Below are 12825 nucleotides of genomic sequence, written 5' to 3'. Positions count from 1 at the left end.
ATGAGTTCATGGTTAAAAAGGAAAAACAGCAATGATGACAATAGCAATAATACAATAAGGTGCATCCCGCTCACGATCACAGAGACTAACTAAAAAACAAGTGGCACTCAGCATGCACTAAAGCCAGCAAATCGTGTCACATTAAATCAGTGTAACAATAATTAAGGATTATTACTGATTTCATATTTTTATATATAATTTACATGGTTTTGAGTAGAAACTGTTCACTTAAGGAGTATATACTTGGTTTCGTTTGTGCATTTTTAGGCCAAAGTTATTATAAAAGTAACATATTAATATTGGTGGTCCCCAAGAAAAACATTTTCCTAAAAAGGGGTCTAGGCATCAGTCAAGAAGAGGGGATTTAAGGGGGCTTTAAGCAGTGGAGTGACAGGGTCAGATTTATTTCCCTGGAATAAAAATGGTGCATAAACATTATGCAATAATTAGTGGCAGTATAAATCAAATGGTTTAATTTGAAAAGCTTATCAGAGTGACACACAGTGAACCACGGTGAGCTGTGTGGAGGGCGGGCCTGCCTGTCCCCAGCCACCTGCTCTCCACTTGTTCCACCTCCCTTGCTGTCAGTCTGTTCCCATTTACACATGGCCCAGAGACCACAGCCACCTGTGCGGTCTGATTTTTGGGCAGTCACTGGGTGCGGGGTGCGAGGTGGGTTAGGAGCCCTGTCCCCAGACACTGGTGTCCACCCAGGCGCCCGGCCTCCTTGCTGCATTCCTCCCTCTCCTCCACGGGGGGGGGGGGCAGCCTTGTGCAGGTGACACTGTGTTATCCAGGGAACAGAGCCAGCACAAACCTAGGAACTCGGACGCGGCGATGTCCCCTTGCTTGTGCACGTCCCGCTCTTTGCACTCCCGCAGGAGCTCTCGCCAGCAGCCCTGCATCTTCCGCCTCAGCCTGCTCTCAATGGGCTCGCAGTTCTGCAGGGGCTGCGTGCCCAGCGCGCTGCCGGGGGTCTGGCGGGCGGGAGAGGAAGCTGTCTGGTGATTGAAGATTGGAAATGGGAGAAGTAACAATGACAACTCACAGACAGGACTCAGGGGCCAAGGTCCGCAGGCTCACAGGCGGCATCATCTCAGGAATAAAATGAAAAGCAAAACATAGATTGTAATTTTGCCGCTTAACTTTTATTTCCATCGGTGGGCTGTTTGTGCCAAATCATAATAACTAATGTAGTTTTGGAAATAAATATATAGTAAAGATTCAGATAGAGAGAGATGCCAATTCAGTTACTGGTGTGTGTGTGCACGCACGTGTGCATGTGTGTGTCTGTGCATGAAGTGACAATGACATATTTTTCACCTGAAGAAGAGTCTCATTAACGAAACGGATTCCCTTGTCTTTTGCGTGGGACATCCACCCCTGTTCTCAGTCCCAGAATATGGGGTACTTTCAAATTTTGTGGCCCAAGTCTGAGGCTGCTCTTGAATTTTCCATTTGAAAACAGAGACTGAATTGAATCTAGCCCAGACATCCACCTGAACGCCTCCTTGACACATGGTTGTCTAATATGGTAACAGACTCGACTGAATTCCTGGTCTTTCTGCAGAACCCTGTGCCCCCTGTGCCTCCCTTTCTTGGTCAGTGGCCCCTCTTAAGGGTCCTGACACTCAGGCCACAAACGTAGACGTCTCCCTGGGCTCTCCTCCCTCCCTCTCAACCCTGCTGGCTCTGCCTCCAAGATGCACTGTGTCTGACCTCTGGCCATCCACTCCCCTGGCCAGGCCACGTCATTCTGAGCCAGCAGTGCATTTCACTGAGATCTTTCCGCTGGGATTGCTGCTGCAGACTCCTGCCCCTCTGCCTTTGTGGCCCTGTCCGCATCCATGCCTCCCACGGCCTCTTCCATGTGCGGCCTCCCCAGCCATCTTTTCAGAGCCCCACAGATCATGCCAAGGCCATCGCCCCCGAGCGAAAGCCCCCAGTTCCGCACGAGTGTCCTGTGGCTGCTCTGAAAGGTCCACAGACTTGGCGGCTGGAAACAGCACACCTCACTCTCCTCCAGTCCTGGGGTCAGGCCAGAAGTGCCTGCTGCAAGCTGAAGTCAGGGCCTCATGGGCTGAGCTCCTTCTGGAGGGGGAACCCACTTTTTGCGCGGTCCAGCTTCTCAAGGCCCCTGCCCTCCTCGTCCGTGGCCCTATTCCGCTTCAAAGCCCTTGGTGTCCGGTTCAGTCTTTCTCAAACAGCATCTCTGACATGACCCTTCGGCTTCCTTAGTCCCCATTTGCAGACCCCGGTGACTGCCTCAGGCTCAGCCGGTATGTCGGGATTATCCTGCCTTCAGTCAGCTGGTTAGCAACTTTAATCCCATCTGCAACCTTGACTCCCCCTTGCCAAGTAGGGTGACCTGTGGCAGTTCAGGGAATCGGGACATGGACATTTTGGGGGGTGCTCCTGAACCCCCTCTGCTCTACTGACCATCTTTAACTTGCTCATTATTTATATCCACTGTTTCCTGCCCGTCACCCCCCAGAGACTGCAAACTCCCCAAGGGCAGGGAACTGGGCTCGTTCTCAGCTCAGAAGGACCTGCACAGCGTGTGCAGCAGGCACGCACTGCCTGCCTGGGTCAGTGATGACTCTCAGGGTGCCCTGTGCAGTTAGACAGGCTGGGGTTGGAGACTGGGTCTATGTCTAACTGAGGGACCCAGAGCACATGAGGAACGGGTGTAGCAGGCCTCCCTGTGGCACTGGGCAGGCAGCTCTGCACACAGGGTACCTGCTCAGGCATGATGTCGGCAGCATGCCTCCATGACAGGCCCCGCCCCCGTGCCCTCGGCCTCCCATCCTCCTTGTTCTTCCCTTTCACCTTTCCTCACACCTACCGCCCCCTCCAGGCAAGTGAACGCTGAGGACCCACCAGGGGGCGCTCTCCTGAGACACCCCCCCCCCCCCAGGCTCACCCTGTGCTACCCTCTCAGTCGCCCATGCCCTGTGGGAGCACAAGGGACCCCGCCCTGGGGGATTATGGGCCTGGCACAAGGCGAGGTGCGACACCCAGGGATGGAGAACTCACACAAGGCAGACTCCGCGGCTTTGTCCCGGCTCTCAGGCCTCGGGTGGGCGAAGGTCCCGCAGATCTGCTTCCTTCTGAGATGTCGGGGACGTCGCTCCCTCGGTAGGCTCTGGTTGAGTTGCCGGTGCCCGGTGGGGTTGCCACTTGCTCCGAATTGAACCTGCTCAGGAAGTCCAGGTACTTCAGCCGCCCCTTGGCATTGACTGGCATCTCGTTCCAGAGCCTGTTGAACTGGCAAAGAAGCAGAAGGCATTTGCCCAGGGTTAGTGCGAAACCCACATGGAGCCTCCCCTGGCATCCGTGAGGAGTGGAGCCAACGCTGGAGAAGGCAGCGCTCACGTGGGCAGGGGTTGGAAGCTCACGTCAATTAAAAAAAAAATTAAAAAAGAATCCCATTCGGCCTCCACGCGGGGAAAGCCTCTGGAAGCCCGAGAAAGTGAAGATGAGAGGATTATTCACGGCTTCCACAGGACATTTTTTAATTGAATTGGGTCCTTAGTGAGCAATTTAAGACCATTAAACCTTAGGATTAGTCACAATGACTGAGTGGCAGTAGATATGCACAGAAAAAAGCGAATCAAAGTCCTGGCCCACCCCGGCCCCCGGGCATCTGGGCCAGACTCATTCCTCATCGCCCAGACCGGGGAGCTGGGCAGACGGCATGCCCGGCGACGCCCCCAGCCCTGTTTCTGCCTCCACAGTTTATGCCACCCTGAGGGGAACAAGGCCTCACAAGATGGAAAGGGAGGCCACTGGAAGGCCGGGGAGTTTATGGTTCTGTGTTGGTGCTGTCTGATGTCACAGCTGAGTCACCACCATGCACAGCATGGACATAACAACGTGATCCAATGCACTCTAAATGAGTCACTTCTGATGACTTCAGGGCTTTTATAGAGCCAACAAGAATGATAACTTGTTTGCAATTGGTTTTTTATAGCCCCTAAAGCCCAGAGGGGCCCCGCATGCTGGGGGAGCCACAAGGGAGGGGCTGTCCCGTTCTTCCCCTCGCACTTCGCCTTGGCCAGAAACCTGAGGCGCTTTTGGGCTCCACTGGGGTTTTCCAAAAACAAATGAAAAGTGGCCATGCCCAGCTCTATGTGAAATTCTGGAAATGAAGTGAGGGGTGTGTGGGAGGGAGGGTGACGCTCCAGGCCCTGAGAGGGGGAAAGGTTTTAGTGTAAGACAATATTCTTGATTTATTTTTTTAACTTTTTCTTTCAGAATAATTATAGATTTTTCAGGAAGTTGCAAGGATGGTACAGAGAGGTCCACTGTCCCCTCCATCCAATTCCCCCCCAAAGGTTGCACATTATGTAACAACTTCATCACCAGGAAACTGACACTGGTGCAGCGTGTGTAGCTGAGGTCACCGATCAGATGTGGAGAGCCTGTGGCTTTAACTTTGGTCAGTGAGGAAAAACTACTTAGTGGGGTGGAAGTGAGGGACTTTGAGAAAGTGGCCGCCTCAGGATCACCAAGGGCAGTGATACCCCCCCCCCCAAAAAAAAAACAGGAGGCAGCTCCCCACCCTCCCTCCAGGAATGTTCCCAAACCACTGGGCAGGTGACGGGGCTCTTCTCCACCTCCCCACATTGTGCTGGAGCCACCTCGGCAGGGGATGTCCCCAGCCTGGCCCGACAGTCTGAGATTCATCTGTGAACGCCGTCACACAGTGGTGCTCAGGCAATTTTATTCAACTGCTGAGGGTTCCAACAGACTCACAGAAGGCCGGTCACACACTAGCAATGGAAAGACCCTGTACGGATGCAGAGGGTAGACAGTGCTAAACCAAAGCCTGGTCCCACTGGTCATGAACGGCCTTAGTGAAGGAGAGAAAGATGTGTCCTGAACACGGGAGGCAGGCTGCCCAGTGCTCTCCTGCGATCCACTGTACCGAGACGTGGGGGCAGGCAGGAGGCAGGTCAGGCTCAGGATAAATACGCTCAAGGACGCAGCGAGAAACTGAGGCATGGAAGTGGGATGTTTACAGAACTGCCAAGGGCACCAACAGGTCTTCTTTTTGGAGAGGTGAGGCAGGGACTGACCCCTTTCCTAATTACAATTTATGATGCAGGTACAGCCAAGGAGGGACCACGGAAACCCTGTTTTCATCCTCTTCACCGAAGGAGCCTCCACACGAAGGGCAGAGTACATGTCATTGGGAGGACACGGGACCTGCTGTGTGTGGAGGGTGGGGGGGGGTGGAAGCCCCAGGTGGCTCCAGATTCTGACAGATTCCACTGCAAACACTGTCAGAACTTAAAGACGTGGCCCAGGACTGCAGCTGGCGGGCTGTGTGGACGGGAGAGGTGGCAGGAAGACTGGAAGGGAGATCACAGTGTGGCTTCCAGGAGACTGCAGGCTGCTGCGCTGAACACAGAACCCACGCAAAACTCTGGTGGTTTGCGAGTGAATCGAAACAACGGAAGTCTGCACGTCACACAGCAGAATGAGCCATGCTGCAACAGCCCCTCAAATGCAGACAAGTCCTCAACTGCCTCTGAACGCTTACAATGCAGCACCCTGGACTCCGCTTCTGCAAGAGAACGCCACCCCCATCCTAACAACGAGAAAAAGCCAGAGCTGAGGTTGCAAGGAGCCAAGGGGACTGAACTCCACAGGGACAGACAGACAGACCCCACTCTACCCGACAGAGCTTAGGAGGAGATAGGAGGGCGGGAAGAAAGTAGCTAAAATATTAACAAATTTTTGTAAGCCAAGTGTGGACTGGAGGAAGGGAAAGAAAGAAAAATCCTGTGTCTCTGGGAGGGGCAGGAACCCCTCCTTCCTCCGCCCCAGGACCCAGCACAGATGCATGGCCCCAGGATAAGGGGTCAAGCAAAAGCCACGTGCCCTGGAGGAAGAGCAGGAAGTCCTCCTGCCAAAGACTCACCACTGGGACAAGGCAGAGTTTGGCTGCCATGGCAGGGGGTATGGCAGGGCATGAACGTGGAGAAGGTGCCACTGGTGAGGCCCAGAGGCACAGGCGCTGCTTAAATCTGAGGTGGACTAGGAATGCCAAGACACGCCCCCACCCCGACAAGCCTGGCATCACACTCATGACCTGGAAGAAGAGGAGGTGTGCCTGTTTTCAAGGATAACGATTATTTCGACCACAGTCTCCCCTATTCTCCACATGATGTTGGGCATTCTATTAAAAAATAGTTGAAACATACAAGCAGAAGAGAAACTGAGCATGGCCGAGAGATACAACCACCACCAGACAAGACTCAGAGAGGATCCCAGAGTGGAAATCACTTAAAGGACTTTACAACTATGGCTAATAGGTTAATGGATCTAATAGAAAAAGTACATAACATGAATGAACAGATGGGGAACTTCAACAGAAAGATGGAAACTAATTTTTAAAATGTGTGTCTTATTCAAATACAATGGGGGACCTGAGCTGAATAGAAAAGGAGAAGAAATCCATGACATTAAAGGCCAGTGGGTGTGTGGCCCGGGAGCCAAGAAGTGGGTATAGTACCCTCTCATGAACAGGGCACCTGTGGAAAGCATGCGAAAATGAGCAGATACCTTGTTGGCACCAAGAGACTCCAGAAGACAATTGAGAAAGCTCTTCAAAGTGTCAGAGGGAAGAAAACTTGGACCTAGAGTTCTATCCCCAGCCAAACTATATTTTAAGAACAAGGGTACAATAGAGAAGCTCTACGATTCCCTGAGAGAGCAAGTAAACATGTACTTCAGCAAAAAGAGAAGGGACCCACAGGTAGGAGTGGGATAGCAGCTGTGGCTGTGGGCGGACAGATCAGTGAAGCACCCGACTCCTGGCCTCCCCTCCCCCTCGTCCCGCCCCCAGTACTCCCACCTCTGTCCACGAGCCTGTACACTTCCAGTTCCTCATCCTCTACCTCCCCTTCTTTCTCACACACGCATGCGCCAGCAAGTTCTGTCATCTCCAACTTGAAAACACATCCATGCTCCAACAGCAATCCACCTGACTTGGGTCCTTACCCAGATATCACCTTCTCGGGGAGCCTTCCCAGCCTGCCTGGCTCACAACACACCCTCACCAGTTCCTTATCAGGACCAGCTCTCCTGCCTTTTTTTTTCTTCTATAGCATTTACTACCATCCTACATACACGCATCATTCTTGTATTGTTTACTGTCAGTCTGCCAAAAGCGCACAGACCCCACGAGGGCAGGTGCGTCTGTTGTGCCCACTGGCTGGCTGACGGCAGCTCCACCTGACAGCATGCTCACTGCTCCTGCTTCTGGAATGTTCCCTCTGTCTGAACTGCTCTCTCCCTCTCTTGTCTCCCCTCAAAGCCTCAGGGAAACTGCCCTGAACTCTCGGTCCAGATCTGGTCCCTGCTATGCCTTCCCAGTGCTCTACATGCCCCTTCACAGCAGGGAGCGGTGTGTGATTATATCCATGATGTGCGACAGGCATTTAAACCCTCTCTACCCTCCCTGGACACAAGTTTAAAGGAGGCAGGGAGCAGGCCCGCTTTGATTCCGTGGGCACTAATGCCACTGCTTTGTGCACAGAGGCCCTCACAAGTGGATGGGAATGTGCACGCTGCCTTCAGGCACTTGCTGTGCAGCCAAGACAGGCTGCTCCGTGCTGAAGAACATGCACGAGGGTCCCACGGGCTTGGCTAGATGACGCAGAGCTCAAGGGGGGTGGGGGAGGGCAGGTGGCCAGCTCTGCCAGGAAAAGGTGTGGCCGGGAAAGGCCTCGGCCAGCTTGACGGGAGTTTGAAAGGAAGAGTCAGGAGGAGTAGATACAAGGGGGTGGGGATAGACAGAGGTGGCAGCGAGCGAGCAGAGACAGAGAAGGCTGAACTGCACCTGGTCAGAGGAGAGGGCGCCTCGCCAGGCCTGGGGAGCACTGTGGCCCCATTCCACAGGGGAGGGTGCCCAGGCTGCACAGAGCAGGACTGAAACCCACGTCTTCCTGCTGGAAAGGTTGATCTATTCTCTGCCAGCATTTCTCATTTCCTAAAGGTTTTAGGAATACCACACCTGAAATGTTCAGGCACGTTTAACGGCTCCTTTCCCTAATGTAGTTACATAGTCAGAGTCCTCACATAACCAGTATGGACGGCTCGAGATCGCCTCACAGACTGGGGCTCTCCCGGGGGCTCGCTGCCTTATGTACGATCCCAGCGGACCTGGCTCCGACGGCCTCCTATAGCAGGCTTTCTGCAGAGCCATGAGGACCCATAAGCTTCCCACTCCATCTGCTCTAAAGTCGCTCTCCTTTTCTGAAACTTTAATTGTGCCAAATGATTTTAAAGGACGTGGCCCTTCCCCTACTTTACAGAGATCTGAAGTCAGGAGAGCTGGCCCTCATGTGCATAATGGCTGGATTTTTTTTTGAAAGGATGTGATAATTTCTTCTAATGTAGATAAACCTAGTCATCCAATACGAACTTGACTGCTAGTTAATGTGGTTGGAACTGCCCTGGCATCTCCGGTGAACTCTTCTGAATGATGGCACGAGGGGTCTAGACATGTACAGAGTGCACATTACTTCCGTGATTTATTGCCAACACTGTGCCGTCCAACCCAGAAGTTCAATCAATGGCCAAGTAACTTGTGTGAGGACAAACAGATGGACCTGGGGCCCTGGCTTTCTGTCTCCTGGCCTGTGTTCAGAAGCATCCTTCCCAAATATAGCACAAGCTTTGCTAATCACCACCCGGCTTAGACCGGCGTACGTATGCCAGACTCCGCTCTCCCGGCAGCACAGCCTGTATTTGAGACGTGTCTGTGTATTTTTAGAAATCAGGGTGTAAAAATAAGTGCTTGATTTTGTTGGGGGGTAAGCTTGATGTTCTGGGGGTGGTGAAGTTTTCTTAGAGGACAATTAACATCCAATTCACTGTGCTGAATGCCTGATATGCCAGAACATCACTAATTTATATCTATAATTAGAGTGAAATTCTACTCATTTAGATTAAATGAAAAACTTTTATTAGTGAAACCTTTATTAGTTGACCCCATAGAATAATAAATGCACCTGGATTAATTTTGAAGGCTCCTATCCATTTATAGTAACACAGCAGTATTTGCTGCTCCAGGGGACAGAGTCTCTTGGGAATAGCACTCTATGTTATTTAGTAAGAATAATCATAATTCCCTAAAGAAGATGACATTTTAGGAAAGGTAAAGCTCATGCTCATCTCATTAGTGTCTTTATCGAATGGGGCGTGAATGCACTCAGAGCCAGGAAGGCCTGCAGCAGTGCCTGTTCTGGGTGCAAGGGGCCCCTCTTCCGTGATCGGATCACCGGCCGTTCCGTGCCTGGGCACTTGGGGCGGGTGGCGAATGTGGACCCTACACCAGGCACTGTCCTTTCGCAGGGACTTGCTGAGCACGGCTGAGCCAGGCTCTGTTGTGGCACTGGGGCATTGTGGGAAACCAGCAAGCTCCCCGCAACCTCAGCTCTCTGATGGGCTCCAGGAAAGTTCTGATTTTGTAGATATTTGGCTTTTTCTCGTTGTTACGATGGGAGTGGCAATCTGCTGCCCGTGGACAGTGGTGACAGCGGTGGGGGGGAGCGGGGCAGGAGCTCCTGAGTACTGAGCACCGGAAAGCACCAGCCACAGGACTGAGGACAGGGCAGGTGGGGAGCTGGGAGGCACAGGGCGACAGCGGTGGGGGGGAACGGGGCAGGAGCTCCTGAGCACTGAGCCCTGGAAAGCACCAGCCACAGGACCCAGGACAGGGGAGGTGGGGAGCTGGGAGGCACAGGGCGACAGGCAGGCTCCGTGTTCTCGCTCAGGCACGAGGAGGGACTGCCTCCCTTTTGGATCACAGAAGCCCAGGGATGCTCCAGGGAAGGAGGGAGAAGGACAGTGGCAGCTGGAGCCAAATTTCATGTGACTTTAATAATAAAAGTGATACTTATTCCACCCTGATTGAAATGATGCAGTCCAGGCCTTTTACATAAACAGAAAGCTCCTTGAGTCTTCAGTAAGATTTAAAACAAAACAACAACCTCCTCCTACACCCCCCCCCAAAACCCCAAGTATTTTTAAAATAGAGGACAGTCTTAAACTCCTGATGCTGTGGGAAGGGCCAGCCTGATGCTCACAGGGCAGTGCTGAGGGTGCTGAGCCCAACACATCTTACTTGTTCATCTGTCAGAATCTGGATGTGGCGAGTGCAGATGGCCCGGAACTCCTCCCTGGAGGTGGTGTTCGTTTTCGTGGTGTCGAAGTTCTCAAACTCCTGGGCGATGGCATGGTATTGGGACATCACTGCTTTGTGGAGTCGGGCCAGGATCTCTTGGGTTGCCATTTCGCTGGGAGACTTGGGCGGCGGGCCTCTGGGCATTTTCTCAGCCCATTCAGCAGCAGTCTAGGCAAAAGAGAACGGGAAATGGATCCACTTAATAAATAGCAGATCACCACTTGGCTCTGGGCTCACCACCCTTGGCTGGTCCGGGGAGGCCCAGCTTAGGAAGGAAGACAAGCCAGGAGGCCAATGTGAGTCTAAACAGGATCCGTACACAGGTTCAAATGTAGCTACCGGAAAGAAGGAGCAAACAGGAGTCCCACTGGGCAGTGCAACGTGCTGAGCCAGGCCCTGCGAGGGAAAGCCTGTTACTCTCATCCATTCTCTCATTTGGCCTGTCTTCCGGTTCAATAAACAAACCAACAAATGCACACACATGCCTGCTTCGCCTGGCAAGGGACTCAACTTGGGGAGGCCCTGTCAGGACTGCGTGACGCTGTCCGTGGTGCTGGGGAGCCAGGCAGAGGGATGGCTGCAGCCTGGGCTCAGGGACAGTTTCTGGAAGGAGAAAAGGGGGCCAGGAAAGAGGGCGACAGCAAGGTCTTCTTACTGTGAGCTTAACTGTGTGTGCAGGCAAGAGGGCTCATGGGAAGGTGAGGTAGGAGGCCCGAGGAGGAGTGCAGCCCACGCGCAGCATCCCCTGATCACAACGGCAGACAGACAGGGCAACAGGACGAGCAGGCAAGGGGACGTTACTTGGTGACTGTCAGTGGAAGCTGCACATGACTAGGATCTCTGTCTGTCCTGGGGGCACCAACGGAGTCTGGGCTTCAAGATGAAGTCAGGTTTGGGAGATTGGAGCTCAAAGGACGAAGCTGTGGGCAGCTGAGTCCTGAACCTCCTGCAAGGAGACAGAGGTCGGGGGAGTGGGCAGGGCAGAGACACAGTCCGGACATCCGCCACCTGCTGCTATTAGGAAACAGACTGCAAAGATGGACCTGTGGTTGTAGCATCAGCCGGTGTGCTCTGGGAGTGCGGGTGAGGGGGGCCTGGGGGATAGGAGGAGAGGCTGGGCTCTGTGGGAACCCAGTAGTGACAATGACCCTGTTCCTGGGCATATTCTGAGATGTGCTGGTTTCCCCACATCAGAAACCATGTGATGGGAAACCCACATGGGATCAGAACCCCATGACCATCGACCATGAGAACAGCCCTCTGCTCCAGCACGGAGCTTGGGAGTAGGGGTAGTCTGCTTGTGAGGAATGCTTAGGAGAGGCTGGTCAGGAGCCCTGCTAGACATGACCTAGATCCACAAACCTGGCCCCTGCCCTCCACCTGTGCAGCGGTCAGGGTGACACCGGGGTCACACTCACAGGGGATGACCCCCCAGCACACACCCTGACCGATTTCTGTTCCGCCTCTTTACAAACATCCCTGAAACCACTGCCGTATACCAGGCACTCTTCTAGATCCTAGGAGGGAAGGGAAGACGTAATTTTTTTTTTTTTTGTATTTTTCTGAACCTGGAAACGGGGAGGCAGTCAGACAGACTCCCGCATGCGCCCGACCGGGATCCACCTGCGGGTGATGCTGTGCCCATCTGGGGCGTTGCTCTGTCAAGACCAGAGCCACTCTGGAGCCTGGGCCAGAGGCCAAGGAGCCATCCCCAGTGCCCGGGCCATCTTTGCTCCAATGGAGCCTCGGCTGCGGGAGGGGAAGAGAGAGACAGAGAGAAAGGAGAGGGGGAGGGGTGGAGAAGCAGATGGGCGCCTCTCCTGTGTGCCCTGGCCGGGAATCGAACCCGGGACTTCTGCACGCCAGGCCGATGCTCTACCACTGAGCAAACCAGCCAGGGCCGAAGACGTAATTTTTAAATAAAGTCTCTGCTCAGGTGGGGTCTCCAGGGAAGACAGAGATGTGGCAAATCTCTCAAGTGAGCGGAGATTATAATTGGGGCGCATGCTGTGAAGAGTGGGTGCCATGTCCTGGGCCATGGGCACGACTGACTGAAAGGGCCTCCCTGAGGAGGGATGGCCGATCTGGGAGGCAAAAGAAATGCAGGTGCAAATCCCCTAAACACTCAGGGCCAGAGGCGTCACTATCCTCACTCAGTGGGAACCAACAGACAGGGGCGCTTGATTCTACTCCGAGGGTAGGGAGGGTATGCTGCCTGTAGACTCAGAGCTCTCTCCACCTGGCCAGAGCACAGCCAGAGGCCAGGCCTCTCCTGGGCCAGGACGGACAGGTGGTTTCCAAGCAGAGGCAGGCAGCCCCTGTGCAGCTGGACTACAGCTTTCAGAAAGTTCCTTATGCAGCCAGTGGAGATATGCTTTCACTGTTTGCAAATGTAATCACCGCATATTCACTGTGGGAAACTTAAAAAGTAAAGGCATGAGGAAAAGACAAATCAACAATAACCTGAGCGACACTTGTCATCGCGGATGTGCACGCGGGATGGACCGTTGACCCAAGGTCTCCAGGCCCTGAAGGATGTGGCTCAACTGCTCCCCACCCCACGCCACCCAGAGCCCACTGGCCTCTGAGGACAGAGCCTCTTGGCTCCTCCAGGGAGGCTGAGG

At 53.6% G+C, this 12825-nt stretch overlaps 1 protein-coding gene across 1 annotated transcript in view; it reads right to left on the bottom strand.

The window, feature by feature from the left end:
• Positions 1-12825, bottom strand: part of EFCAB6 (EF-hand calcium binding domain 6) — a 200242-nt gene that overhangs the window by 10721 nt on the left and 176696 nt on the right. Inside the window, exons 28-30 of the mRNA XM_066255898.1 lie at positions 10142-10369; positions 3037-3267; positions 818-977 (exon numbers count right to left, since the gene is read on the bottom strand). Of these exons, the coding sequence (XP_066111995.1) occupies positions 818-977; positions 3037-3267; positions 10142-10369 (619 nt within the window). The remainder of the gene's footprint in view (positions 1-817; positions 978-3036; positions 3268-10141; positions 10370-12825) is intronic.

Source organism: Saccopteryx bilineata, chromosome 1, assembly GCF_036850765.1.
Source record: "Saccopteryx bilineata isolate mSacBil1 chromosome 1, mSacBil1_pri_phased_curated, whole genome shotgun sequence".
Lineage (NCBI taxonomy): Eukaryota > Metazoa > Chordata > Mammalia > Chiroptera > Emballonuridae > Saccopteryx > Saccopteryx bilineata.
The sequence above is the reverse complement of the archived record's forward strand: the minus strand, read 5'-3'. Positions and strand labels throughout refer to the sequence as shown.